Source organism: Oncorhynchus mykiss, chromosome 8, assembly GCF_057628025.1.
Source record: "Oncorhynchus mykiss isolate SJ-2025 chromosome 8, ASM5762802v1, whole genome shotgun sequence".
In the NCBI taxonomy this organism is placed as follows: Eukaryota; Metazoa; Chordata; class Actinopteri; order Salmoniformes; family Salmonidae; genus Oncorhynchus; species Oncorhynchus mykiss.
The window spans coordinates 64,762,375-64,790,360 of NC_143029.1; the positions used below are offsets into that span (position 1 = coordinate 64,762,375).

The window sequence follows — 27,986 nt, forward strand, 5'->3', positions numbered from 1 at the left end:
ACATTTTGTGCAGGGGCCCCTTAATGGGTAAAAAGGTTCCTAACAGTGGGAGACAAGAATTCCGCAACCAGCCTGAGGATCTGCCTGCAAAACATTCTGCTTTTTTATCGAAGTGCTTTGAGATCCTGCTGCAACTGTCGAAAAAAAAGTGAATGGCTGCTCCCGGGCCTCACCCCCCACTGCAAAGGACCTCTAGGAGATTATCCTTCATTTGAGCCTGCCCAACCCCAACCCCTATACCACAATCTGAGTGACCAGAAACAGAATGGGGAAAACCTGATGTGCCGGACAAATGGAATGAGGGAGGGGGGAAAACACACTTGGTAGAAAATGTAAGAGGGGGCCCACAGTTGTTTGAAGGCAAATGTAACTTAATAGGTAATTTACTTAGTAAAATTATAATGTTGTTTCGCAAACTGTATAACACCGTAAAACAAATTACAAAAAACCCCATTCAAATCAACAGTATAGGGAAAGAAATGTATAGCAGGTATAGGCTACTTTTTGTTGTGTGAGTAGTGAATCCTTTCTGTCTGTATGTTGTAATTGAAAATGGTCTACTAAAAGAGAGTTGTACTGTCTCAGTTGTGTTTTACATGTGAATTATGGAAGAAAGAAGGACACAAGATTCATAAATCTGTTCCACAAGTGAAAACATTGGGGAAATTATTTGCTGTGAATGCTGTGCAGACCTACATGCACACCTAATATTCCAATTTGACTGAGGTAGGGTAGATATGGGAAAAAAAACAGGTAATCCAATGTATATTTATGTGTAAGAAAATATATGAATACATAAATACATTTTGTAAAGCTTGACTAGACAGCCTGGTTTACTTGCCACTTGAATGAGCCTTGGTGAGTGTGGCAGAGGTGATCATGCCCTCTGCTGTGTGCTGTCAGAACTTCATGACGCCGGTATGGTCACCATTACCAACACCACAACTTGCCCAGGTTACTTTCATACAAAAAAACATATCTGTCAATATCTATCCTTTACATATTTTTATAGCCTGAATTTTTGGGGAAATGTTATTATTTACATACAGTACCAGTCAAAAGTTTGAGTTTTTTTCTTCTAGTTTTACTATTTTCTACATTGGAGAATAATGGTGAAGGCATCAAAACTATGAAATAACACATGTGGAATCATGTAGTGATAAACAAATCAAAATAGATTTTAGATTCTTCAAAGTAGACACCCTTTGCCTTGATGACAGCTTTGCACACTCTTGGAATTCTCTTAGCCAGCTTCACCTGGAATGCTTTTCCAACAGTCTTGAAGGAGTTCCCACACATGCGGAGCATTTGTTGGCTGCTTTTCCTTCACTCTGCGGTCCAACTCATCCAAAACAATCTCAATTTGGTTGATGTCGGTTGATTGTGGAGGCCAGGTCATCTAATACAGCAATCCATCACTATACTTCTTGTTCAAATAGCCCTTACACTGCCTGGAGGTGTGTTGGGTCATCGTCCTGTTGAAAAACAAATGATAGTCCCACTAAGCGCAAACCAGATAGGATGGTGTATCGCTGCAGAATGCTGTGGTAGCCATGCTGGTTAAGTGTGCCTTAAATTCTAAATAAATCACTGACATTGTCACCAGCAAAGCACCATCACACCTCCTCCTCCATGCTTCACGGTGGGAACCACAGATGCTGAGATCATCCTTTCATCGACTCTGTGTCTCACAAAGACATGGCGGTTGGAAGCAAAAAAGTCCATTGCTCCTGTTTCTTGGTCCAAGCAAGTCTCTTCTAATTATTGGTGTCCTTGAGTAGTGGCCTGATTCACGCAGTCTCCTCTGAACAGTTGATCTTGAGATGTGTCTGTTTCCTGAACTCTGTGAAGCATTTATTTGGACTGCAATCTGAGGTGCAGTTAACTCTAATGAATGTATCCTTTGCAGCAGCGGTAACTCTCGATCTTTCTTTCCTGTGGCGGTCCTCATGAGAACCAGTTTGATCATAGCGCTTGATGGTTTTTGCCACCGCACTAGAAGAAACGTTTAAAGTTCTTGAAATGTTCCGCATTAATTGACCTTCATGTCTTAAAGTAATGATGATGGACTTCTCTTTGTTGATTTGAGCTGTTCTTGCCATAATGTAGACTTGATCTTTAACCAAATAGGGCTATATTCTGTATACCACCCCTACCTTGTCACAACACAATTGATTGGCTCAAATGCATTAAGAAGGAAAGTAATACCACAAATTAACTTTTTTTGTTTCTACTGTGTTATTGACTTGTTAATTGTTTACTCCATGTGTAACTCTGTGTTGTCTGTTCACACTGATATGCTTTATCTTGGCCAGGTCGCAGTTGCAAATGAGAACTTGTTCTCAACTAGCCTACCTGGTTAAATAAAGGTGAAATAAAAAAAACAAAAAAATCAAAAATGCATACCTGTTAATTGAAATTAATTCCAGTTGACTACCTCATGAAGCTGGTTGAGAGAATGCCAAGAGTGCGCAAAGTTGTCATCAAGGCAAAGGATGGCTACTTTGAAGAATCTAAAATCAAAAATATATTTTGGATTTGTTTAACAATTTGTTGGTGTTATTTCATAGTTTTGATGTCTTCACTAGTATTCTATATTGTAGAAAATAGACCAAATGAAGAAAAACCCTCGAATTAGTAGATGTGCCCAAACTGTTGACTGGTACTGTATATAAAACATTCAGAAGTCAAACTACTCTACAAAACACAACCAAACCTGATATAAATTATTTTCAACGTTTTGTTGCATCTACAATTGTAGTGGTGTGGGTGCGTTCATTCAGTGCAGGCATAGGATTTAGTTACGACTCCGGTGCAGTAGGGGGGAGTAATTAATTTTTGCTAGTAATTTCGTTTGGCTAAGCGAAGATAGATTCGAGAGATTGGTTTCTAATTCCCAAAACGTAGACAGACTTTGCGCTGAAGATTTTATTATTCTTGCAACGTTGTTATGGTCGACTTGTTGACAAAAGCCTACAATTTCACCTAAAGAAGCAATCTAGCTAAAAGCAAGCTTTTATGTGTTCGTACATTGTTGTTTTATCTTAGCTAGCGCATTGCCATTAGCTGGTAAGCTAACATTAGCTAGCCAATAGCTCACCACGGATGCGGTGAACTACAACAGGCTTTGGCCTTGGAAGACTTGAGCATCAGGCTTGAATTATGTCAAGCAACCGTCAACCGCAAACTAGCGGTGGAGCGGGTCCTGGGCCTGGAAGTAGCAGCAGTACCGGTGGCACTACCAATGCTAACGGTGCTACCAGCGTAACGTTAGGCGGCAACGATAGTGCGAATGTGAACAATTCTCCAAATATTGTGCCCTCGCGGACTCTGGCAACAGCTGGCGAGGGGTTGCTTGTACCTGGAGTGGCTGTACAGTCTCCAAGAAGCTTAGCTCCACTAAGCAGATCCAGTTCATCCTCCTCTGGCACCAGCAGAAAACGTCCTCTCCACCAAGCACCTCTCTACAATGGTCTCTTGAATTCCTACGAAGATAAAAGCAACGATTTTGTGTGGTGAGTTTTCCTGCAAAAGGCTAACTTAGCTTGCTAACTTTTAGCTAACTACCGTAACTAGCTTGGTGACTAGGTGTTGTTAGTTACATATGTAGGTATTGCTAGATAGTTCAACTTTGGAGTGCATTCTTGTTTACAATGTCCATTTGGCATTTGGTTAGCCAGAGTTACGTAACGTTGTCATTTAACCAGACTCACTGATGTTTCCATATCTAAACACAGTCAAAGTAAAGTTAATGTTGTTGCATTACATTTTCTTTTCAGCCCAATCTGTTTTGAAATGATTGAGGAGGCACATATGACAAAATGTGGACACAGTTTCTGGTAAGCAAACATGCTACAGTAACGTTACTTCCATCTAATTCCTATAGCACCGTTCCATATTAGCTACCGCTAATTCCTTTTGTATCGCCCACCAATGCACCATTCATTTTTTCCTATGCTGGTTTTCTTGAACTAACATACCCCATTCTATTTCTGGGTTCAGCTACAAGTGCATTCGCCAGAGTTTGGAGGACAGCAATAGGTGCCCAAAATGTAACTACATCATTGACAATGTGGATCAGCTCTATCCAAATTTTCTTGGTAGGTTTGTCTCTTAACAAACAATTTCTTAGATAGGTATATGGGTGCATTAATTATCTGTGGTGTAGCTACAGTTGAAGTCGGAAGTTTACATATACTTAGGTTGGAGTCATTAAAACTAGTTTTTCAACCACTCCACAAATGTCTTGTTAACAAACCATAGTTTTGGCAAGTCGGTTAGGACATCTACTTTGTGCATGACACAATTAATTTTCCCAACAATTGTTTACAGATTATTTCACTTATAATTCACTGTATCATAATTCCAATGGGTCAGAAGTTTACATACACTGTTGACTGTGCCTTTAAACAGCATGGAAAATTCCAGAAAATTATGTAATGGCTTTAGAAGCTTCTGATAGACTAATTGACATCATTTGACTCAATTGGAGGTGTACCTGTGGATGTATTTCAAGGCCTACCTTCAAACTCTGTGCCTCTTTGCTTGACATCATGGGAAAATCAAAAGAAATCAACCAAGACCTCGGAAAATAAATTGTAGACCTTCACAAGTCTGGTTCATCCTTGGGAGCAATTTCCAAATGCCTGAAGGTACCACATTCATCTGTACAATCAATAGTATGCAAGTATAAACACCATGGGACCACGCAGCCCTCATACCACTCAGGAAGGAGACACGTTCTGTCTCCTAGAGATTAATGTTTGGTGCCAAAAGTGCAAATCAATCCCAGAACAACAGCAAAGGAACTTGTGAAGATGCTGGAGGAAACAGTTACTAAAGTACCGATATCCACAGTAAAACGAGTCCTATATCGACATAACAATTCTACCAAATACGAATTGAGTGTATGTAAACTTCTGACCCACTGGGATTGTGATGAAAGAAATAATAGCTGAAATAAATCTTTCTCTCTACTATTATTCTGTCATTACACCTTATTAAATAAAGAGGTGATCTAACTGACCTAAGACAGGGACTTTTTACTAGGATTAAATGTCAGGAATTGTGAAACTGAGTTTAAATGTATTTGGCTAATGTTTATGTAAACTTCTGACTTCAACTGTAGCTTCTCTACAGCCTTGTCACAGGTTTTGTCCCAAATGGCAACCTATTCCCTATTTAGTGCATTACTTTTGTATGGGCTCTGGTATTAGAAAGGAACAAAACTTTTTTACATCACTCCTCAATAGTAATACTAACTCTTGTTTTGATTTGATACAGTGAATGAACTTATTCTCAAACAAAAACAGAGATCAGATGAAAAACGCCTGAAGATGGACCATCCGGTAAGTGCTTCAGCAAATCAGGTCACGCACACACACTTGCAATGGAAACCAGACCTTGGTCAAATATTACAACATGAGAACATAATGCAGACAACAAAATTGTGGTCTGGTTTTCCGGACACAGATTAAGCCTAGTCTTGGACTAAAAATCAAGCTCAATGGAGAATCTCCTTTGAAAAAGCTTTTTAGTCCCAGAGATGCAAACTCCTCTCTTTTCAGATATATTTGCCATTTTGATCTCAAAATAGGTCATCCAGGTGAATCATGTAGATCTGTAAAACAACATTTTGAGGGGTGTCTGACAAAGTGCGCATATCGAAATTGTGTGAGCACAGAATGCATCCCTACGTGTCCTACAAATAGGATATCAGAGTTCAGTGTGCTGTCAGATATGTCATATCAGAATGAGTGCTTCATCCAATATCACGTTTGACAGCTGTGAGCAGCCAGCTGCATCCCCTAACCAGCCATTAGTCTACTCAGCTGCTTCTCACCGTCTGTTCTTTCTGCGCATCTACATCCGTTTTTAAAATGTTATATACCTGTGATGGTGAGCTGAGGTGTACAGACACCGATGGGGTTTCTGTTACATTTGTTTAATTTTTGGGGCAGCACGCATTTACCTGTAAGAACCTGCAGGCCAGTCTGACTAGGCTTTGCTGGGAAAAAACATTGCAGCAGAAAGGGACAGGCAAAGCGAGAGGTTTCACACGCCAAAATCTGTCAAAAATAAGCCCTGTGCGTTTCAATGGACTTATTTTGGACCTAAGCTTGTCGTTATATAGAGATCTCTGAGCACAGTGGCAGTAATACTTACGTCTTTACATCACTGAAAACCGTGAGTTTCTAGCCCGAACCATATTACCGGAGCTACCATCTCCTCTCTACATCGAATTGAGGCACATTTTATATGATTTTATGAATCATGTCGCGGGCCGTTTTAAACTACTTGCGGGACAGTTTTTGGTTTAATTACAAACTACCTTGTTTAGTCATGTTACCTTGCTGGCTGGCTAGCTTGCGTACAACCTTGGATGGCACAGGAAAAATGGAAAAGGGATAGATAACCTACTCCAAGAGATGCTTCAAAGGTAGGATGCATATGCCTACTCAATGTAATTCAAAGCTAAATCTGAATAACCAAAATTTATTTTTCTGGTGTTCCTTAAATTCTGTTTGGTGCCTAACCTTTGGGAGGGGGGTGTATGTGTGAGTGAGAAAAAGTGTGTGTGTGGGTGGGTGTGTGTGTGAGGGAGAGTAGGATGTGTATAAAGTGGTTTGAAGAGTAGGCTAAAGATGGTTTCATATAGGCCTAGTGCAGGGTTTCCCAAACTCTGTCCTCTGGACCCCAAGGGATTCACATTTGAGTTTTTTGCCCAAGCAAAAACCAGCTGATTCAAATAATCAACTAATCATCAAGCTTTGATCATTTGAATCAACTGTAGTGTTAGGGCCAAAAACCAAAACGTACATCCCTTGGGGTCATGAGGACCGAGTTTGGGAAACGCTAGTCTAGTGTGTTTTCCCCTTACTGCCACATTGGAAATGCAGATCAGTATGCATTTCTATTCCTTACTACATTCCTCCTGCCCAATCATAGGTAGGCCTTTGGAAATTAGCGAATCAGCTGTTTTCTGCAGTAGCCTTTTCTATTATACAGTTTTTAAAAAAAATCAAGGAGTGAAGTCCAGGACTAGGCGTAGTCTGTGTCCATGAAACCGCTCTTTAAGGTAATAGTGAAGGAACCCAACACTTAACTTAATTTACCAAAAGTATGTACATATTTCATTGTGCATTTCTCATGTTTTAGAATGGGTCAAGATGGCAAGTGTTCCAAGATGTCCTGGGCACAGACCAAGAGAACCTAGATCTTGCTAATGTCAACTTGATGCTGGGACTCCTTGTACAGAAAAAGAAACAGCTGGAAGCGGTATGTATATTTTGTTTAGGCAGTGCATATTTAACCAGCATAAAATGAATGGCGTCGGGCGGCTTTACCCTAACCGAATGTGAACTTGTATGCTTTACCCTAACCCTTACCTTAACCTCACTGAAGCTATACCACATTAACCTTAACAACCCCTTGTCAATCCCTATGCTGTTTTTTTTCTGCCAGTCAAATATACACTTTTGTTTATTCTTAACATAAAATTAATCATTAAGTAGGGATGGTCATTTAAATTATCAGTTATCAAATAATTTCATGATAATTTTTCAGATATCTGGATAGTTGAAATACATGTGTGTTAATTAAGGGGAACTGTTTTTACAAAACTTCCATGGAGACCTGCTCTTGCGACAATGAGAGCCGCTGCCGGTGAGAGAGGAGCAGGGGCCGGTGTGTGTGACAGTCTGTGTGTAGCACGGAGGGAGAGAGAGAACAACCAAACCAACTCACGCTTGTTAGACAAACATGTTGCTACCATAGGTTATCTATCAAACCATCTTATAGTACCTATCTTGACTGCATCAAATTGTTGTAAAGAAGCAAGGCTAATTGAGGCTATTATGCTGCGCTACTCAACCAATGTCTACAACTCCATTCATGTAAAACAATAGCCTACCTGATGGTTGATCATTGTAGCCTGCTCCTTTTCATTTGTGTGTAGGTGTCTTTATGGGGCGCATTCGTAAAAATTGTCAAACTGTTTCATAAAAATTCAGAATGTAATGGTCTATGTAGCAATATCTCATAGATAATTTCAAAGAAATGGGCTTTATAGTCATACCTTGATCGATCGACCATTAACTCTCTGTTTATTCCCATAGGAATCACAAGCTGCTCAACGTCAGATCTTAATGGAATTCCTCAAAGAAGCAAGAAGAAATAAAAGAGAGGTGTACCCCATCTCTGTTTAGGATTGCATCTAAATATATTTCCATATTTAAGTACAGTATTAATCTGTGAGGAAATAACCATTTGTTATTGTGTTTTATCAATCAGCAACTGGAACAGTTGCAGAAGGAGCTAAACTTTTTGGAGGAGGATATCAAACGTGTTGAGGTAAAATAATGTACATAGATAGCTATCTTAACATTTCTGTACTCCTGAAATGGATTAGAATTCAGAGGTCTAGTTTCCTAGACACAGATTAAGGCTAGTTCTGGAGTAAAAAGTGTCTCAGAAACCACCTCAGAATTTGACAAATGTAGTCCTCCACTGTGTTTTTTGGATTTCATGTACAGTTATGCAGGTTAAGCCTGTCTGTTGGAGTTTTTAAATCAAAAAAGATTGTACATTTTCTAGGAAATGAGTGGACTGTACTCGCCAGTGAGTGACATGGATCGTAACTTGGACAGCACTGTACCTAATTTCGAGGCTCCCTCACCTGCACCCAGGTAAAACAAAATGTCATGTACTTCAATTACTCTTGTGAAGGGAAAAAAGTAAATATCTGACTCAGAATATATCCATCTTTCTATGAATATCCTTTAAAAGTTGTGAAAGAGTTCAGGTTTGACAGGAGACCGACACAGTTGAAGTTTACATACACCTTAGCCAAATACATTTAAACTCAGTTTTTCACAATTGCTGACATTTAATCCTAGTAAAAATTCAGTTAGGATCACCACTTTATTTTAAGAATGTGAAATGTCAGAATAGTAGTAGAGAATATAAGTTATTTCAACTTTAATTTGTTTTATCACATTCCCAGTGGGTCAGAAGTTTACATACACTCAATTAGTATTTGGTAGCATTGCCTTTAAATTGTTTAACTTGGGTCAAACATTTTGGGTAGCCTTCCACAAGCTTCCCACAATAATTTGGGTGAATTTTGGCTCATTCCTCCTGACAGAGCTGGTAAAACAGTCAGGTTTGTAGGCCTCCTTGCTCGCACACGCTTTTTCAGTTCTGCCCACAAACTTTCTATAGGATTGAGGTCAGGGCTTTGTGATGGCCACTCTAATACCTTGACTTTGTTGTCCTTAAGCCATTTTGCCACAACTTTGGAAGTATGCTTGGGGTCATTGTCCATTTGGAAGACCCATTTGTGACCAAGCTTTAACATGTCTTGAGATGTTGCTTCAATATATCCACATAATTATCCACTTAATTTTCCTCCTTCATGATGCCATCTATTTTGTGAAGTGCACCAGTCCCTCCTGCAGCAAAGCACCCCCACAACATGATGCTGCCACCCCCGTGCTTCACGGTTGGGATGGTGTTCTTTGGCTTGCAAGCCTCCCCCTTTTTCCTCCAAACAAAACGATGGTCAGTATGGCCAAACAGTAATATTTTTGTTTCATCAGAAGAGTGGACATTTCTCCAAAAAGTACAATCTTTGTCCCCATGTGCAGTTGCAATCTGTAGTCTGGCTTTTTTTATGGTGGTTTTGGAGCAGTGGCTTCTTGCTTGCTGAGTGGCCTTTCAGCTTATGTCAATGTGTAGGACTCATTTTACTCTGGATATAGATTATTTTGTACCTGTTTCCTCCAGCATCTTCACAAGGTCCTTTGCTGCTGTTCTGGCATTGATTTGCACTTTTCGCACTAAAGCACGTTCATCTCTAGGAGACAGAATGCGTCTCCTTCCTGAGCGGTATGAAGGCTGCGTGGTCCCATGGTGTTTATACTTGCATACTATTGTTTGTACAGATGAACGTGGTACCTTCAGGCATTTGGGAATTGCTCCCAAGGATGAACCAGACTTGTGGACGTGTTAATTTTTTTTTTCTTAGGTCTTGGTTGATATCTTTTGATTTTCCCATGATATCAAGCAAAGAGGCACATAGTTTGAAGGTAGGCCTTGAAATACATCCACAGGTAAACCACCAATTGACTCTAATGATGTCAATTAGCCTATCAGAAGCTTCTAAAGCCATGACATCATTTAATTGAAATTTCCAAGCTGTTTAAAGGCACAGTCAACTTAGTGTGTGTAAACTTCTGACCCACTGGAATTGTGATTTAGTGAATGTCTGTGAACAATTTTTGGAAAAGTGACTTGTATCATGCACAAAGTAGATGTCCTAACCGACTTGCCAAAACTATAGTTAGCGTAATTTCTGGACTATTAAGCGCACCTGAATATAAGCCACACCCACTGAATAAAAAAAAAAGAAGATGTGCAGCTTAATTATGTACAAAATTAATGTCTATAAGCCGCAGGTGCCTACCGGTACATTGAAACAAATGAACTTTACACAGCCTTTAAACGAAACACGACTTGTTACAAAAATTAATAGGCTTTTAAACGAAACACGGCTTGTAACAAAAATAAATAGGCTTTTAAACGAAACACGGCTTGTAACAAAAATAAATGGGCTTTTAAACGAAACACAGCTTGTAACAAAAGTAGCCTACCAAGAAAGTCATTGGTCACTATCTTCTCTGAAACCACTGAAGTCATCTCCTTCGGTGTCGGAGTTGAATAGCCTCAGAATTGCTTCATCTGATGTTGGATTGTTTTCATTGTCGCTCTCGTCACTTTCATCCGGAGGCAAATTCCCCGCTGAGCTCATGCTGCCCTCTTCAACACGCAGCAGTCCAGCCTTTCAAAACCCGTTGATGATAGTGGATTTTTTGACAATGCTCCATGCTGTCAGGATCCACTGGCAGACTTGACCATAAGTTGCTCTTCACATGCGGCCTGTTTTAGTGAAGGATTTCTCCCCACTTGTCATCCAAGCCTCCTGACAAAATGACTACCGTAATCAGAATGATGGGAAGTTTGAGCGCGCTCGATTTACGTCACATTATGTGACGGTGCTCAGTTTTTTTGGAGGCATGAATCTTGTGAAAGCGGGAAAAATCCATAAATTAGCCGCGTCATTGTATAAGCCGCAAGGTTCAAAGCGTGGGAAAAAAGTAACAACTTATGGTCCGGAAATTACGGTAAGTACGGTAAAGAAATTTGTGGAGTGGTTGAAAAACTAGTTTTAATGACTGAAACCTAAGTGTATGTAAACTTCCGACTTCAACTGTATATATTCATAGTACCGGTCAAAAGCATGGACACCTACTCATTCAAAGGTTTTCCTTTATTTTTACAGTTTTCTACATTGTAGAAAAATGGTGACTACATCAACTATGAAATTACACATATATAATCGTATAGTAACCCAAAAAGTGTTCAATCAAAATGTATTTTTGATTTTAGATTCTTCAAAGTAGCCACCCTTTGACTTGATGACAGCTTTGCACACTCTTGGCATTCTCTCAACCAGCTTCACCTGGAATGCTTTTCCAACAGTCTTGAAGGAGTTCCCACATATGCTGAGCACTTGGCTTGTTCCTTCACTCTACGATCCAACTCATCCAAAACCATCTCAATTGGTTGAGGTCGGGTGATTGTGGAGGCCAGATCATCTGATGCAGCATTCCATCACTCTCCGTCTTGGTCAAATATCCCTTACACAGCCTGGTGGTGTGTTGGGTCATTGTCTTGTTGAAAAACAAATGATAGTCTGTAAACCAGATGGGATTGCATATCGCTGCAGAATGCTGTGGTAGCCATGCTGGTTAAGTGTGCCTTGAATTCTAAATAAATCAGTGTCACCAGCAAAGCACCCCCACACCATTACACCTCCTCCATGCCTCACGGTGGGAATCACACATTGAGATTTTGGACCAAAAAATGTCATTCAAACTCATCACACAAGGACAGATTTCCACCAGTTTAATGTCCATTGCTCGTGTTTCTTGGCCCAAGCATTGCTCGTGTTTCTTGGCCCAAGTATTGCTTGTGTTTCTTGGCCCAAGCTCCTCTTAGTAGTGTTTTCTTTGCAGCAATCTGACCATGATGGCCTTATTCATGCAGTCACCTCTGAACAGTTGATGTTTAGATGTCGGTTACTTGAACTCTGTGAAGCATTTATTTGTGCTGCAATTTCTGAGGCTGGTAACTCTAATGGACTTATCCTCTGCAGCAGAGGTAACTGTGGGTCTTTCTTTCATGAGAGCCAGTTTCATCATAGAGCTTGATGGTTTTTCAAATAAAAAATCAAATAAAACTTTGTTAAATGTGCCGAATACTACAACGTGTAGACTTTACCATGAAATGCTTACTTACAAGCCCTTAACCTACAGTGCAGTTCAAGAAGAGTTATACAAATATTTACCAGGTAGTCTAAAATAAAAGTAATAATATAACTAACACAATAAGAATAACAATAAATCAATATACAGTGGGCACAGGTACTTAATCAGTGTGCGGGGGTACAGGTTAGTTGAGGTAATTTGTACAGGTGAAGGTGAGGTGAAGCGACTATGCATAGATAATAAACAGCGAGTAGCAGCAGTGTACAAAAGGGAGGGGGATCAATGTAAATTGTCAGGTGGCGCTTTTATTAATTGTTCAGCAGTCTTAGAAGCTTTTGAGGAGCCTTTTTTGGTCCTAGAGTTGGTGCTCCGGTACCGCTTGCCGTGCTGTAGCAGAGAAAACAGTCTACAACTTGGGTGACTGGAGTCTCTGACAACTTTATGGGCTTTCCTCTGACTCCGCCTATTATCAAGGTCCTGGATGGCAGGAAGCTTGGCCCCAGTGATGTACTGGGCTATTCGCACGCCGTAATGCAACCGGTCAGAATGCTCTCGATGGTGCAGCTGTAGAAACTTTAGAGGATCTGGGGACCCATGCCAAATCTTTTCAGTCGCCTGAGGGGGAAAATGTTTTGTTGTACGCTCTTCACAACTGTCTTGGTATGTTTGGACCATGATAGTTTGTTGGTGATGTGAACACCAAGGAACTTAACTCTCAACTGCAATTTGTGACTGCACTTGAAGAAACTTCTAAAGTTCAGATTGACTGACGTTATGTCTTAAAGTAATAATGGATTGTCATTTCTCTTTGCTGATTTGAGCTGTTTTTACCATAATATGGACTTGGTCTTTTACCAAATAGAGCTTTCTTCTGTATACCACCCCAACTTTGTCACCACTGATTGGCTCAAATGCATTAACAAGGAAAGAAATTCCACAAATTAATTTTTAACAAGGTCAGGGGGGGTCTATCCATACCTGTTAATTCCAGGTGACTACCACATGATGCTGGTTGAGATAATGCCAAGAGTGTGCAAAGCTGTCTTCAAAGCAAAGGGTGGCTAATCTAAGGAATCTTAAGTTGTTTGCCACTGCTAGCGGACTTTACCTTTTGCACAGACACCAGACGCTTTTCGCCTGGATAATACTTACCAGTATCGAACTGTTTTCTCCACTTTCTCCGCTTCCTGCCGTAAGCCCTGGACCCCTGATCATCACAGCCAGCTAGCTGCCACTGAGCGGCCCAGCCCCGACGCTAGCTTGGTGCCAGGCCCACCTCCCGGCATGTTAACATCAGAAGCCTCCTCCCTAAGTTTGTTTTACTCACTGCTTTAGCACACTCCGCCAACTCTGATGTCCTTGCCGTGTCTGAATTCTGGCTTAGGAAGGCCACCACCAATTCTGAGATTTCCATCCCCAACTACAACATTTTCCATCAAGATAGAACTGCCAAAGGGGGAGGAGTTGCAATCTACTGCAGAGTGAGCCAGCAAAGTTCTGTCATACTTTCCAGGTCTATGCCCCTAACAGTTCGAGCTTCTAATTTTAAAAGTGAATCCCTCCAGAAATAAGTCTCACGGTTGCCACCTGTTATAGACCCCCCCCCTCAGCTCACAGCTGTGCCCTGGACACCATATGTGAATTGATTGCCCCCCATCTATCTTCAGAGTTCGTTCTGTTAGGTGACCTAAACTGGGATATGCTTAACACCCCGACCGTCCTACAATTTAAGCTAGATGCCCTCAATCTCACACACATTATCAAGGAACCCACAAGGTACAACCCTAAATCCGTCGGTAGAGGTTGCATGGTCGTTCTTTAAAAGTATTTTCCACACCATCTTAAATTAGCCCCTTTCAAAAAATGTAGAACTAAGAACAAATATAGCCCTTTGTTCACTCCAGACCTGACTGCCCTCAACCAGCACAAAAACATCCTGTGGCAGACTGCATTGGCATCAAATAGTCCCCGCGATATGCAACTTTTAAGGGAAGTCAGGAACCAATACACGCAGTCAGTCAGGAAGCAAAGGCTAGGTTTTTCAAACAGAAATTTGCATCCTTTAGCTCTAACTCCAAAATGTTTTGGTACACTGTAAAGTCCATGGAGAATAAGAGAAACTCCTCCCAGCTGCCCACTGCACTGAGGCTAGGAAACACTGCCTCGCCTGGATCACCAACTACCTCTCAGCTAGAGTTCAGCGTATCAAATCGTAGGGTCTGTTTTCCGGACCTCTGGCAGTCTCCATGGGGGTACCACAGGGGTTCAATTCTCGGGCCAAATATTTTTTTCTCTGTATATATCAACAATGTCGCTCTTGCAGTGGGTGATTTCCTGATCCACCTCTATGCAGACGACACCGTTCTGTATACATATGGCCTTTTTTTGGACACTGTGTTAACAAACAAACAAGCATCAGTGCCATACAACACTCTTTCTGTGGCCTCCAACTGCTCTTAAACGCTAGTAAAACTAAATTCATGCTTTTCTACCGATCGCTGCCCGCACCTGCCCTCCCGAGTAGCATCACTACTCTGGATGGTTCTGACTTAGATTATGTGGACAACTACAAATACCTAAGTGTCTGGCTAGACTGTAAACTCTCCTTCCAGACTCACATTAAACATCTCCAATCCAAAATTAAGTCTAGAATCGTCTTCCTATTTTGCAACAAATTATCCTTCACTCACGCCGCCAAACATACCCTTATAAAACTGACAATCCTCCGATCCTTGACTTCGGCGATGTCATTTACAAAATAGCCTCCAACACTCTACTCAGCAAACTGGTTGCAATCTATCACAGTGCCATCTGTTTTGTCACCAAAGCCTCATATACCACCCACCACTGAGACCTGTATGCTCTCATCGCCAGACCCACTGGCTCCAGGATATCTGTAAGTCTTTGCTAGGTAAAGCTCTGCCATATCTCAGCTCACTGGTCATGATAACACCCACCAGTAGCACGCGCTCCAGCAGGTATATCTCACTGGTCATCCCCAATGCCAACACTTCCTTTGGCTGCCTTTCCTTCCAATGACTGCTGCCAATGACTGGAACGAATTGCAAAAATCACTTAAGTTGGAGACTTATATCTCCCGTACTAACTTTAAACATCAGCTAACCGCTGCAGCTGTACACAGCCCATCTGTAAATAGCCCATCCAATCTACCGACCTCATCCCCATATTGTTTTTATTTACTTTTTGATCTTTTGCACACCAGTATTTCTACTTGCACATCATCATCATCATCTGCACATCTATCACTCCAGTGTTGATTTACTAAATTGTAATTACTTCGCTACTCTGGCCTATTTATTGCCTTACCTCCTCACGCCTTTTGCACACACTGTATATTGTTTATTCCATGTGTAACTCCGTGTTGTTTGTGTCGCACTGCTTTGCTTTAACTTGGCCAGGTCGCAGTTGTAAATGAGAACTTGTTCTCAACTGGCCTACCTCGTGAAATAAAAAAAAAATATATATATTTTTTATTTAACTTTTTTTTTTGGTTACCACATGATTCCATATGTGTTATTTCAGAGTTTTGATGTCTTCACTATTATACTACAATGTAGAAAATAGTCAAAATAAAGAAAAACCCTGGAATGAGTAGGTGTGCCAAGTTTTGACTGGTACTGTACATATCTTACGGTAACTAAGTCTTGTCTTTGCAGTAGTCTTATAGATTCTACAGAGTATGTGAGTCAACCTCCAGGTTTTGGTGGAACTTCACAGGTAAGTCTGACCCACTGTAATTTTCTTAGAGGCATAAGCTGCATCCCAATTCTCCACCCTTCTAGCCATCATGGATTTAAATGCATAGTGATTGGTGTAAGCACTGGCTGTGGTGAGTTTTCACCATTGTTAAATCCATGTGACAAAGTGTGCAAGTTTACACTGGGAGAAGGGTGGTAAATCGGAACGCAGCCATAAAGAACCATTGATTTTGGTGTTTCAGGTTCACGATCTGCAAATGTATGTGTTTAGTGTCTCATGTTTGTCATTTTAAGTCTTCTATTTCACCGTCAGGGGAAGAGACAAACATGGTACAACAGCACTCTGGCTTCTCGGAGAAAGAGGCTCACAGCACACTTTGAAGATCTGGAGCAATGCTACTTCTCTGACCGGATGACCCGGATAACAGGTAACCTTTAGGTTTCAGTAGAATTTGGATTATACAGCGCTACTTAAGGGCTTTTCTGGAATGAGGTTCATATGTGGGTGAAGTCATGTCCTTGTATTCCAAAAGAAGAAGGTTGACAGCATCTCCCACAAATGACCACAACAAGCCACAACAACTTTTAGTTGACTAAACTACATTATCTTGCAGAACATATTTTAGGCTTGAGGTTCCTGCCAAGACATGAGGACAAATACCATAATAAGCAACTAAAACATTATTAATTTTCTAAGTGTGTTCTAGATTCAGTATTCGTTTGTCTTGTTTTAGATGACACCAGGAACTTAAATCAACTGGATGATTTCATGGAGTGTCTCTCAAAGTTCACACGCTTCAACTCTGTGCGGCCGTTGGCGACCCTGTCTTATGCTAGTGATCTCTACAACGGCTCCAGTATTGTCTCTAGGTAATGTCAACTGTCAAACACAACACCTTTTAATGGCTTAGCTTATTAGTTACTGTCATAGGGCCGGTTTCCCAGACCTTGACTTAGCCTAGTCCTGGAATAAATCAAATGTTATTTGTCACATGCGCTGAATTCAACAGGTAGACCTTAGTGAAATGCTTACTTACAAGCCCTAACCAAGAGGTAATATGTACATGTAGGTAAAGTTATTAAAATGACTATGCATAGATAATAACAGAGTAGGAGCAGGTTAGATTCTCCATTGAGCTTTCTTTTTCATCCAGGTCTAGGTTTAATTAAGGTCAGAGAAACCGGCCCATTGAGTCCACCAGCTTTCTGATTCTACTCGTTAGATTTAGCTCCATCCTAATGGTTAGTATGTACTTTGACCTGCGGAGGGTGCTCTTGTATCACAATACATCTTCTATTTGCCACTGCAGAAGGTACTGCAGAAGGTACTGCAATGTCGGTTGCTGCCTCTATGGTAAAATTGCAATCTAATGGGAGACGTCGTGTTTTTCCCAGTAGGAGCCCCATTCCCTATATAGTGCAGGTCAAAAGTAGTGCACTGAACTATATAGGGAATAGGCTACCATGCTTTACAAATCATGAAATATTGCTTCATTGCACCCACATTTACCATTGTGTTACTCGTTTGATGTGACCTCTTATTGGCTATTGAGCTTGATGTTTTGCGCGCTCTCTCTGCAGTATTGAATTTGACCGTGACGGCGATTACTTTGCCATCGCCGGCGTCACCAAGAAAATCAAGGTGTTTGAATATGGAACTGTGATCCAGGATGCTGTGGACATTCATTACCCTGTCAATGAAATGACGTGCAACTCCAAAATCAGGTGCCCTTTAACCCCGTTTTAACTTTGAGAATTACCAACTATGTATTATAATAGAAACTATACACTTTTAACAATTTGGGGTTCTGTTTTAAAAGCTGGCATAGATTTCTGTATGTTTTCTATATCTAGCGTATTCATTAATCCTCCTAGAAACATGGAAGAACAGTTCTCGGCTCTTACATCCCCATGCATTTTGTGTTTCAGCTGTATCAGCTGGAGCAGCTACCACAAGAATCTGTTGGCTAGCAGCGACTACGAGGGAACAGTCATCCTGTGGGATGGTTTCACTGGCCAAAGGTCAAAGGTCTATCAGGTATGCACCAGGTGCCTCCTTTATAACCACATTTCTGTAGAGCTGTGGGCAGAATGTTTTGATATTTCGCAGTGACTTTTTCAAACTTAACATGCATGCTGCCTATAGCGAGTGCCTGTCCCCGCATCCTGCAAGATTGACTATATATTGGAAAAATGTAAAAGTATGCTTTAGCCCACACTTCTATTCAAAGGATAGTTGTTCAATATTTTGTTTATCAATAGATTATTGTGTTTCTATCGGACAGCCATACTGTAGCCTCCCCTTACTGTCAAGCATTTTAAATAAGCTACCGGTCTATTTCCTGTGTTGGCAGAATGTTACATTTTTTTGCTGTAATTTATGCTGTATCTGGCAAAGGATTGTCCTTTTCTGAAAGAGACAATGATGGCAAATTGTTGTGGACCTGTCAGCAGAACATTTGAATTCAACAATGTTGTCGAACATCTCATTCCAAAATCACCTGCATTAATATGAAGTTGGTTCCCCCTTTACTGCAATGACAGCCTCTTCTGGGAAGGTTTTCTGCTAGAATGTGGAACATTGCTGCAGGGACTTGCTTACGTTCAGCCATGAGCATTAGTGTGGTCGGTCACTAAATTTGGGCAATAAGGCCTGGCTCGCAGTCGGTTTTCCAATTCATCCCAAAGGAGTTCGATGTGTTTGAGGTCAGGGCTCTGTGCAGGCTAGTCATGTTCTTCCACACCGATCTCAACAAACCATTTCTCTATGGTCCTCGCTTTGTGCACGAGGGCAATGTAATGCAATGTCATGCTGAAAGGGTCTTCCCGAACCTGTTGCCACAAAGTTGGAAGCACAGGATCGTCTAGAATGTCATTGTATGCTGTAGCGTTCAGATTTCCCTTCACTGGAACTAAGGGGCCTTGCCCAAACCATGAAAAACAGCCCCAGACCATTGTTCTTCCTCCACCAAACTTTACAGCTGGCACTATGCATTCGGGCACATAGCGTTCTCCTGGCATCCGCCAAACCCAGATTTATCCGTCGGAATGCCAGATTGTGAGTGTGATTCATCACTCCAGAGAACACGTTTCCACTGCTCCAGAGTCCAATGGTGGCGAGCTTTACACCACTCCAGCTGACGCTTGGCATTGGGAATGGTGATCTTAGGCCGGTGCGTGGCTGCACGGCCATGGAAACCCATTTCATGAAGCTCCCGACGAACATTGCTGACGTTGTTTCCAGAGGCAGTTTGGTTGTGTGAGCTTGTGTGTCCTACCACTTTGCTGTTGTTGCAAAGTCCTAGATGTTTCCACTTCACAATAACAGCACTTACAGTTGATCGGGGCAGCTCTTGCAGGGTAGAAATTTGACATTTTGGCATCCTATGACAGTACCACGTTGAAAGTCACTGAGCCCTTCAGGAAGGCCATTCTACTGCCAATGTTAGTCTATGGAGATTGCATGGCTGTGTGCTCGATTTTATACACCTGTCGGCAACGGGTGTGGCTTTGAAGGGGTGTCCACATACTTTTATTTATATATGCTGGACTGCCTACTAATTCTGAGACATTGTCTAGGCTTCTCAAAACAAATTGAAATTACTGTAGGCTACACACAGTAATAGCATCCTTGCTATAAACCGCACTGCCTAGGAGATTACATACAGCAAACTTAAATATACTGAACAAAAATATAAACGCTACATGCAGAGTTAGTTTTTATAAGGAAATCAGTCAATTATAATAAATTAATTTGGCCCTAATCTATGGATTTCACATGAATGGGCAGGGCCACAGCCATGGAGCCAGGCTCAGCCAGTCAGAATTAGTTTTTCCACAATAAAGTGCTTTATTACAGACAGAAATACTCCTAGCTTTCATCAGCTGTTCAGGTGGCTGGTCTCAGACAATCCCGCTGGTGAAGAAGCTGGATGTGGAGGTCCTGAGCTGGCGTGGTTACACGTGGTCTGGGTTGTGAGGCCGGTTGGACATACTGCCAAATTCTCTAAAACAGCGTTGGACGATATTGCTTCTGTTGCCTGTTTGAGTGTTTAATAGCCTACTGGTTCTGTGAGCACCAAGCCTCATGCAATGACAAAATGAAGCGTATTTCTGTATGTAATAGATCTCTTTGTGGGGAAAAACTTGTTCCGATTGGCTCGGCCTGGCTTCCCAGTGGGTGGGCCTATGCCCTCCCAGGCCCACACAAGACGACTGAGCCTTTGCCCAGTCATGTGAAATCTGTAGATTCGGGCCTAATTCATTTATTTAAATTGACTGATTTCCTTATATGAACTGTAACTCAGTCAAATCTTTGAAATCGATGCATGTTGTGTTTTATATATTTGTTCAGTATAGATTCCTGTGTAATTATTTTTAATTCCAGAATAATATAAAACACAGTTTTCGTTCTTCTCACTAACAGCAAATGGCTGCATCGTATTTCAGATTTGTATTTTATTTAAACTTTTTTTATTTAACTAGGCAAGTCAGTTGAGAACACATTTCTTATTTACAATGATGGCCAAACGTGGTCGACGCTAGGCCAATTGTGCGCCACGTCCTATGGGACTGCCAATCACGGCCCGGATGTGATACAGACTGCATTCGAACCAGGGACTGTAGTGACGCCTCTTGCTCTGAAATGCAGTGCCTTAGACCGCTACGCCACTCGGGAGCCCATGAATAAGGGTGTCATATTCCTCATTTGCACAAAATACTTAGCCCTAATTGCCTGCTTGCAATACAATACTTGAACCACTAGAAGATGTGTGTACGCATGGTCTAATCTTTGCGTGGAGGACAGGACATTCTCCCGTCAAGTTTTTATAAATGTCAACTATTGTGGGAAAACTTGCACACACACATTTTGGTGTATATTTTCGACGTACGCATAGTTTATAAATGGTTCCCCTGGCTCACTCATTTCCCAAGGTTCCCCACATACCACTGCTCCAATACAATTGAACAGACCACAGCTGTGGATATTGTTGCTGCTAATGCCCCCTACTATACCCTGAAGCTTTTACCTTTTGTTTGGTTCTTTAGACACTACAGTATACTAAATGGAAACGTCCACTTTGCAGATGTATTAAATACATATTTCATGCACTCTGGCTTGAAAGTAAACCATTGCTAAAATAGACAATGTTCTCTTGGGCTAGTGAGATTTTCTTTGGGGGGGGTTGAATGCTCTGTATATTTGAAATCTCTTCTGTTAGAAGTCAGTTATGTTTGTTTCACACCTGTGATGTTCCTTCAGGAGCATGAGAAAAGGTGTTGGAGTGTCGATTTCAACCTCATGGATCCCAAGCTTCTAGCCTCTGGTTCTGATGATGCAAAAGGTAATGTTGAAACAATGCAATCGTTTGTTTGCTCTTCTCCCTGTGTCCTAATAAACAAGATTCCTGCTGGATTTTAAGGTGAACATAGTGCTAGTTTCAACATCTTTGGTGTTTTGTTATTGATCTAGGATTGCATCTGGTTTTTGTTTATCTCTCAGTGAAGTTATGGTCTACCAACCTTGACAATTCAGTCGCCAGCATCGAGGCCAAAGCAAATGTGTGCTGTGTAAAGTTCAGTCCAACGTCGCGGTATCATCTTGCTTTTGGTTGTGCAGGTAGGTTCATCTGTGACGCTACAATGCTTTTGGAAATTATTCAGACCCCTTGACTATTTCCACATTTTGTTATAGCCTTATTCTAAATTTGATTAAATCAAATAAATCCTCATCAATCTACACACAATACCCCATAATGACAAAGCGATAACAGCTTTTTTAGAAATGTTTCTACATTGAGTTTTTAAAAAAGCAGAAATACCTTATTTACATAAGTATTCTGACCCTTTGCTATGAGAATAGAAATTGATCTCAGCTGCATCCTGTTTCCATTGATTATACAACTTGACTGGAGTCCACCTGTGATAAATTAAATTGATTGGACATGATTTGGAAAGAGGCACACCTGTTTTATATAAGGTCCCACAGTTGACAGTGCATGTCAGAGCAAAAACCAAGCCGTGAGGTCGAAGGAATTGTCTGTAGAACTCCGAGACAGGATTGTGTCGAGGTACAGATCTGGGGAAGGGTACCAAAACATTTCTGCAGCATTGAAGGTCCCCAAGAACACAATGGCCTCCATCATTCTTAAATGGAAGAAGTTCTATTTAATTTTTACCCCTTTTTCTCCCCAATTTCGTGATATCCAATTGGTAGTTACTCGGGAGAGGCAAAGGTTGACAGCCGTGTGTCCTCCGAAACACGACCCATTCAAGCCGCACGGCTTATTGACACACTGTTTGCTTAACCCGGAAGCAAGCCGCATCAATGTGTCAGAGGAAACACCATCCAACTGGTGACCGAAGTCAGTGTGCATGCAAATCCTCCTCAAGCCCGGATGATGCTGGGCCAATTGTGCGCTGCCTTATGGGTCTCCCAGTCGCTACCGGCTTAGACACAGCCCGGGATCAATCAAGTGCCTTAGACCGCCGCGTCACTCGGGCGGCCCTAAATGGAAGAACTTTTGGACTTCCTCAATCAGACCACTCGGCCAAACTGAGCAATCGGGGGAAAAGGGCCTTGGTCAGGGAGGTGACCAAGAACACGATGGTCAATCTGACAGAGCTCCAGTGGTAAGTGTTGGGCCAGTAACCGAAAGGTTGCTGGATCGACTCCCCGAGCTGTTCTGCCCCTGAGCAAGGCAGTTAACCCACTGTTCCCGGGTGCCGAAGACATGGGTGTCGATTATGGCAGCCCTCTGCACCTCTCTGATTCAGAGGGGTTGGGTTAAATGTGGAAGACACATTTCAGTTGAATGCATTCAGTTGTACAACTGATCCCCCTTTCCTCTGTGGAGATGGGAGAACCTGCCAGAAGGACAACCATCTCTGCAGCACTCCACCAATCAGGCCTTTATGATAGACTGGCCAGACGGAAGCCACTCCTCAGTAAAAGGCACATGACAGCCCGCTTGGAGATTGCCACAAGGCACCTAATGGACTTTCAAACCATGAGAAACAAGATTCTCCGGTCTGAAAAAAACAACATTGAAGTGTCACGTCTGGAGGAAACCTGGCACCATCCCTACGGTGATTCGTGGTGGTGGCAGCATAATGCTGTTTGAATGTTTTTCAGCGGCAGGGACTGGGAGACTAGTCAGGATGAAGGAAAAAATGTACGGAGCAAGTACAGAGCGATCTTTGAAGAAAATCTGCTCCGGGGTCCTTAGGACCTCAGACCAGGGCAAAGGTTCACCTTCCAACAAGACAATGACCCAAAACACACAGCCTAGACAACGCAGGAGTGGCTTCGAGACAAGCCTCTGAATGTCCTTGAGTGGCCCAGCCAGAGACCGGACTTGAACCCGTTCCAACATCTCTGGAGAGACCTGAAAATAGCTGTGCAGCAATGCTCCCCACCCAATCTGACAGAGCTTGAGAGGCTCTGCAGAGAAGAATGGGAGAAAATCCCCAAATACAGGTGTGCCAAGCTTGTAGCTACATACCCAAGAAGACTGGCAGCGATTACAGCATCGAAAGGTGCTTCTACGAACTACTGAGTAAAGGGTCTGAACTTATGTCAATGTGATATTTCAGTTTTTATATATATATATATATATATATATCACACACACACACACACACACACACACACACACACACACACACACACACACACACACACATGTCCTTTTTCAGGCATTAATAACAAGGTCTGAAGTGTTTGTTAGCATTCATTTATAAACATTTGCTGACAATTTAACACCTTTTGAACATATTTTCCAAAACAAGTCCTTAAAAATCTAATTAAGGCAATGGTCTGAAAACATCAAGACCATTAGGAAAGCTAATACATTTTCACATTTAAAAAAAAAAATGGATTATTAACAGTCATGCAAAGTTACTTGAAACTCTCTGAATTTTTTTTTTTTTTTTTTAATTAACATTTCTATTTGATTTTGACTGACATATTTTCAAAATGTGGCAAGCCTGAAAGGGCATAACATAGATATTCTGCACATGCATTTAAAAGCAACATTAACATTAAATGAACACCTGTTCCGGTAATGATACATATGTTTTGAAAATTAGGTTGAGGATTTCGGTAATGATAAGTATACTAAGACTGCGGTATGGTTAAAAACATACAATTTGATGTAGAACATAAATGAGATTATATTGGCACAATCATGGGTTCAAGTTCAATCAATTTCATTTTGCAGTGCTTCAAAAGTACAGAACAAACAATACAGTGCCTTGCACAAGTATTCACCCCCTTGGTATTTTTCCTATTTTGGTCCATTACAACCTGTAATTTTAATTGATATTTGTTTGGATTTCATGTAATGGGCATTGACAAAATATTCCAAATTGGTGAAGTGAAATGAAAGAAATTACTTGTTTCAAAATATTTTAAACAGGAAAGTGGTGCGTGCATATGCATTTACCCCCTTTGTTATGAAGCCCCTAAATAAGATCTGGTGCAACCAATTTCAGAAGTCTAATAATTAGTTAGATTCCACACAGGTGGACTTTATTTAAGTGTCACGTGATCTGTCAAATGATCTTAGTATACAGTTGAAGTCGGAAGTTTACATATACTTATGTTGGAGTCATTAACTTGTTTTTCAACCACTCCACACATTTCTTGTTAACAAACTATAGTTTTGGCAAGTCGGTTAGGACAGCTACTTTGTGCATGTGTAGCCGATGTGAAATGGCTAGCTAGTTAGTGGTGGTGCGCGCTAGTGGCATTTCAATCAGTGACGTCACTTGCTCTGAGACCTTGAAGTAGTGGTTCCCTTTGCTCTGCAAGGGCCGCGGCTTTTGTGGAGCGATGGGTAACGATGCTTCGAGGGTGACTGTTGACGTGTGCAGAGCGTCCCTGTTTCGTGCCCAGGTCGGGGCGAGGCCTACCTGAAACATTTGACCCAAGTTAAACAATTATATAGGAAATTACACTCAATTTGTTTTTGGTAGATGTACATTTCTGACCCACTGGAAATGTGATGATAGAAATAAAAGCTGAAATATATTATTCTCTCTACTATTATTCTGACATTTAACATTCTTAAAATAAGGTGGTGATCCTAACTGACCTTTTAGACAAGGCAATTTTTTACTAGGATTAAATGTCAGGAATTATGAAACTGAGTTTAAATGTATTTGGCTAAGGTGTATGTAAACTTCAGACTTCAACTGTATATACACCTGTTCTGAAAGGCCCCAGAGTCTACAATACCACTAAGCAAGGGGCACCACCAAGCAAGCGGCACTGTGAAGACCAAGGAACTCTCCAAACAGGTCAGGGACGAAGTTGTGAAGTGCAGATCAGGGTTGGATTATAAAAAATTTAAAAATCTAACTTTGAACATCCCATGAAGCACCATTTTAAATCCGTTATTAAATCCGTTTGGTGTTCGCCAAAAGGCATGTTGGAGACTCCCTAAACATATAGATGAAGGTACTCTGGTTAGATGAGACTAAAATGTAGCTTTTTGGCCATCAAGGAAAACGCTATGTCTGGCGCAAACCCAACACCTCTCATCACCCCGAGAACGCCATCCCCACAGTGATGCATGGAGGTGGCAGCATCATGCTGAGGGTATGTTTTTCATCGACGGGGACTGGGAAACTTGTCAGAATTGAAGGAATGATGGATATGGCTAAATACAGGGAAATTCTTGAGGAAACCTGTTTCAGTCTTCAAGAGATTTGAGACTGGGTCGGAGGTTCACCTTCCAGCAGGACAATGACCCAAAGCATACTGCTAAAGCAACACACGAGTGGTTTAAGGGGAGACGTTGAAATGTCCTGGAATGATTTAGTCAAAGCCCTGACCTCAGTCCAATTGAGAATCTGTGGTATAATTTTAAGATTGCTGTACACCATCGGAACCCATCCAACTTGAAGGAGCTGGAGCAGTTTTGCCTTGAAGAATGGACAAAAATCCAGACATACCCCAAGAGACTTGCAGCTGTAAATGCTGCATAAGGTGACTTTGGGGGGTTGTGAATAGTTATGCACTCTCAAGTTCTGTTTTTTTTGTCTTATTTCTTGTTTTAAACAATAAACAATATTTTGCATCTTCAAAGTGGTAGGCATGTTGTGTTAATCAAATTATACAAACTCCCCAAAAATATATTATAATTCCAGGTTGTAAGGCATCAAAATAGGAAAAATGCCAAGGTGGTGAATACTTTCGCAAGCCACTATAGTCTAAAATTAGAGAACACACAAAAACAACACATGCATAAACATTAGAATACTATGTCATCATCACTACACACACTGGCCTGTAAAGTGTCTCTTGGGGATGTTTCTGTGACCCCCAAGCTGATGCAGCGTCTTTATCTTCAAGCCAAAGTTGTAATCTGTTTTGCAAGCACATGTTTCTCTGTCTGTGTCTTTGCTGGCCAATCCAAAATGACTTAAGTTTAAATAATTAAGGCTTGGAAAGGTTGTGCCTTAACAGACAAATCTTCTATGAAGATATTCCGTAAGAGAGCCTTAACGGACACTATCTGGCCCTTTTTTTCTAATTTTTACGGATTTCCCATTTATTATAGTGGAGATCTTGATGAAGGAAGTGGCTAACAAGTTTGCGCATTAGTCTTCTCTGGCTGTTATTGAGTGATGTTCTCTGACCTCTCTTGGTAGTTTTCTTCTGGACCTCTCTGCCTTCCATGATGACAATCACCTGCTTCCTCTTGGCCATCATCTCAAGTCTTTTCAGTCTTTTCTTTAGGTTGACCATCTCTTTAGGTTGACCAGTAGCTTCTTTTCTGTGTAACGCAGCTTTGACCTCAATTTTGATAGTGTTTTCTTTCTTCTGTTCCTCTTTTTGGGTGATTCCTTTGGGCTAGATGTCTTCATTGGTCCTGGTGTCTGTAGAGATGTCTCTCTTCTTTTATGAGTTGAAGTGAAAATGGCTGTTCTCTTGGGGAGGCTGTGTCTTCTTGAAGATTTTGAATAACTTAATTTGCTTCTTGGACATGTTGAAGTGTATCATCTTCCTGGCTTGATGTCATGTCCAATACAGCTTTTAGCTGTTTCTTTCATCTGTAATACCTGTTTGAGTTTTCCTGCTACTGTTTTCTGTTTTCTTCTTTTCATGTTGCTTCTTTGTCAGATCTAGAGTTTTCTTGATTTTACTATTTTGATTTCATATTTGATATCTGGAACTGGAAAGGTAGCATCAAATGAGCATGTCTCAAACATGAGAAAATCTTACTGTTATGGACACGTCATCCTATAGTAGAGACTGAATGGCTTTCAGACTGTGCATCCTACAGTAAGGAATGAATGCTTACAGACTGTGTCTGTCTGTACACATCCTATAGTAGGGACTGAATAGCAGACTGTGTATGGACATCCTATAGTACAAACTAAATGGCTTACTGTGTGTGTGGTGGATGTGTGACTTCCCATAGACACTGTATGGGGGCATAGGCTCCTAACCTCTCTCCTTCCTTTGGTACTCTTCCAGCAGTTCTGGGTTGGTGTAAAAGTTTTCTCTGGATTTTGCTAAAGCTTTCTTTTTGTCCCTTGCTTGACTGTCTGCAATTAAACAGGACATAAAGCAAAATATCAACCATTAGTAAATAGTATTTCAATTAATAGTTAGACTATATTTTTTAAATATAACTATGATTAAATTCTCATTACCGAAACAGAATTTCTCTCTACCGCAACTGGCCTTAAATTGCATCGGTAAGTGAGAATGTTGTTGCAGAGGATGAGAAACCTTAGCATGTTTTGCTAATAATAGAAAATACATGATGACTAAGCAAATGTTTACTCAATGTACATAATTAGACAATAATGAAGTATATTTTCATAGAAAATGTTAAATAACGTTTTTCTAAACGTGGAAACCTGTAATGATAATTCATTATGTTGTGTATGCAGTCTGACGAGGATCTTTTTAACTTTTAAT

General features: G+C 41.1%; 1 protein-coding gene and 1 pseudogene across 6 annotated transcripts in view; one reads left to right on the forward strand and one right to left on the reverse strand.

Annotated features, from left to right (window-relative positions):
- Positions 1-663: 663 nt before the first annotated feature.
- LOC110530310 (E3 ubiquitin-protein ligase COP1) overlaps positions 664-27,986 on the forward strand; it is a 34,828-nt gene continuing 7,505 nt past the window's right edge. For 2 of the 6 annotated variants that reach the window (XR_016482556.1, XM_021613240.3), the window contains exons 1-15: positions 664-3,515; positions 3,780-3,839; positions 4,003-4,100; positions 5,284-5,348; positions 7,159-7,278; positions 8,118-8,186; positions 8,293-8,352; positions 8,596-8,687; positions 16,007-16,067; positions 16,362-16,476; positions 16,783-16,918; positions 17,630-17,773; positions 17,978-18,086; positions 21,312-21,393; positions 21,552-21,668. Coding sequence is in view for 4 of the 6 variants with exons in the window: in XM_021613240.3 (XP_021468915.3) it covers positions 3,163-3,515; positions 3,780-3,839; positions 4,003-4,100; positions 5,284-5,348; positions 7,159-7,278; positions 8,118-8,186; positions 8,293-8,352; positions 8,596-8,687; positions 16,007-16,067; positions 16,362-16,476; positions 16,783-16,918; positions 17,630-17,773; positions 17,978-18,086; positions 21,312-21,393; positions 21,552-21,668 (1,681 nt within the window). In the remaining 2 variants the exon portion in view is untranslated. The remainder of the gene's footprint in view (positions 3,516-3,779; positions 3,840-4,002; positions 4,101-5,283; positions 5,349-7,158; positions 7,279-8,117; positions 8,187-8,292; positions 8,353-8,595; positions 8,688-16,006; positions 16,068-16,361; positions 16,477-16,782; positions 16,919-17,629; positions 17,774-17,977; positions 18,087-21,311; positions 21,394-21,551; positions 21,669-27,986) is intronic. The other 4 variants (XR_016482557.1, XM_021613241.3, XM_021613242.3 and 1 more) reach the window with 3 other exon arrangements.
- LOC149982079 (uncharacterized) lies at positions 26,308-26,923 on the reverse strand (annotated as a pseudogene).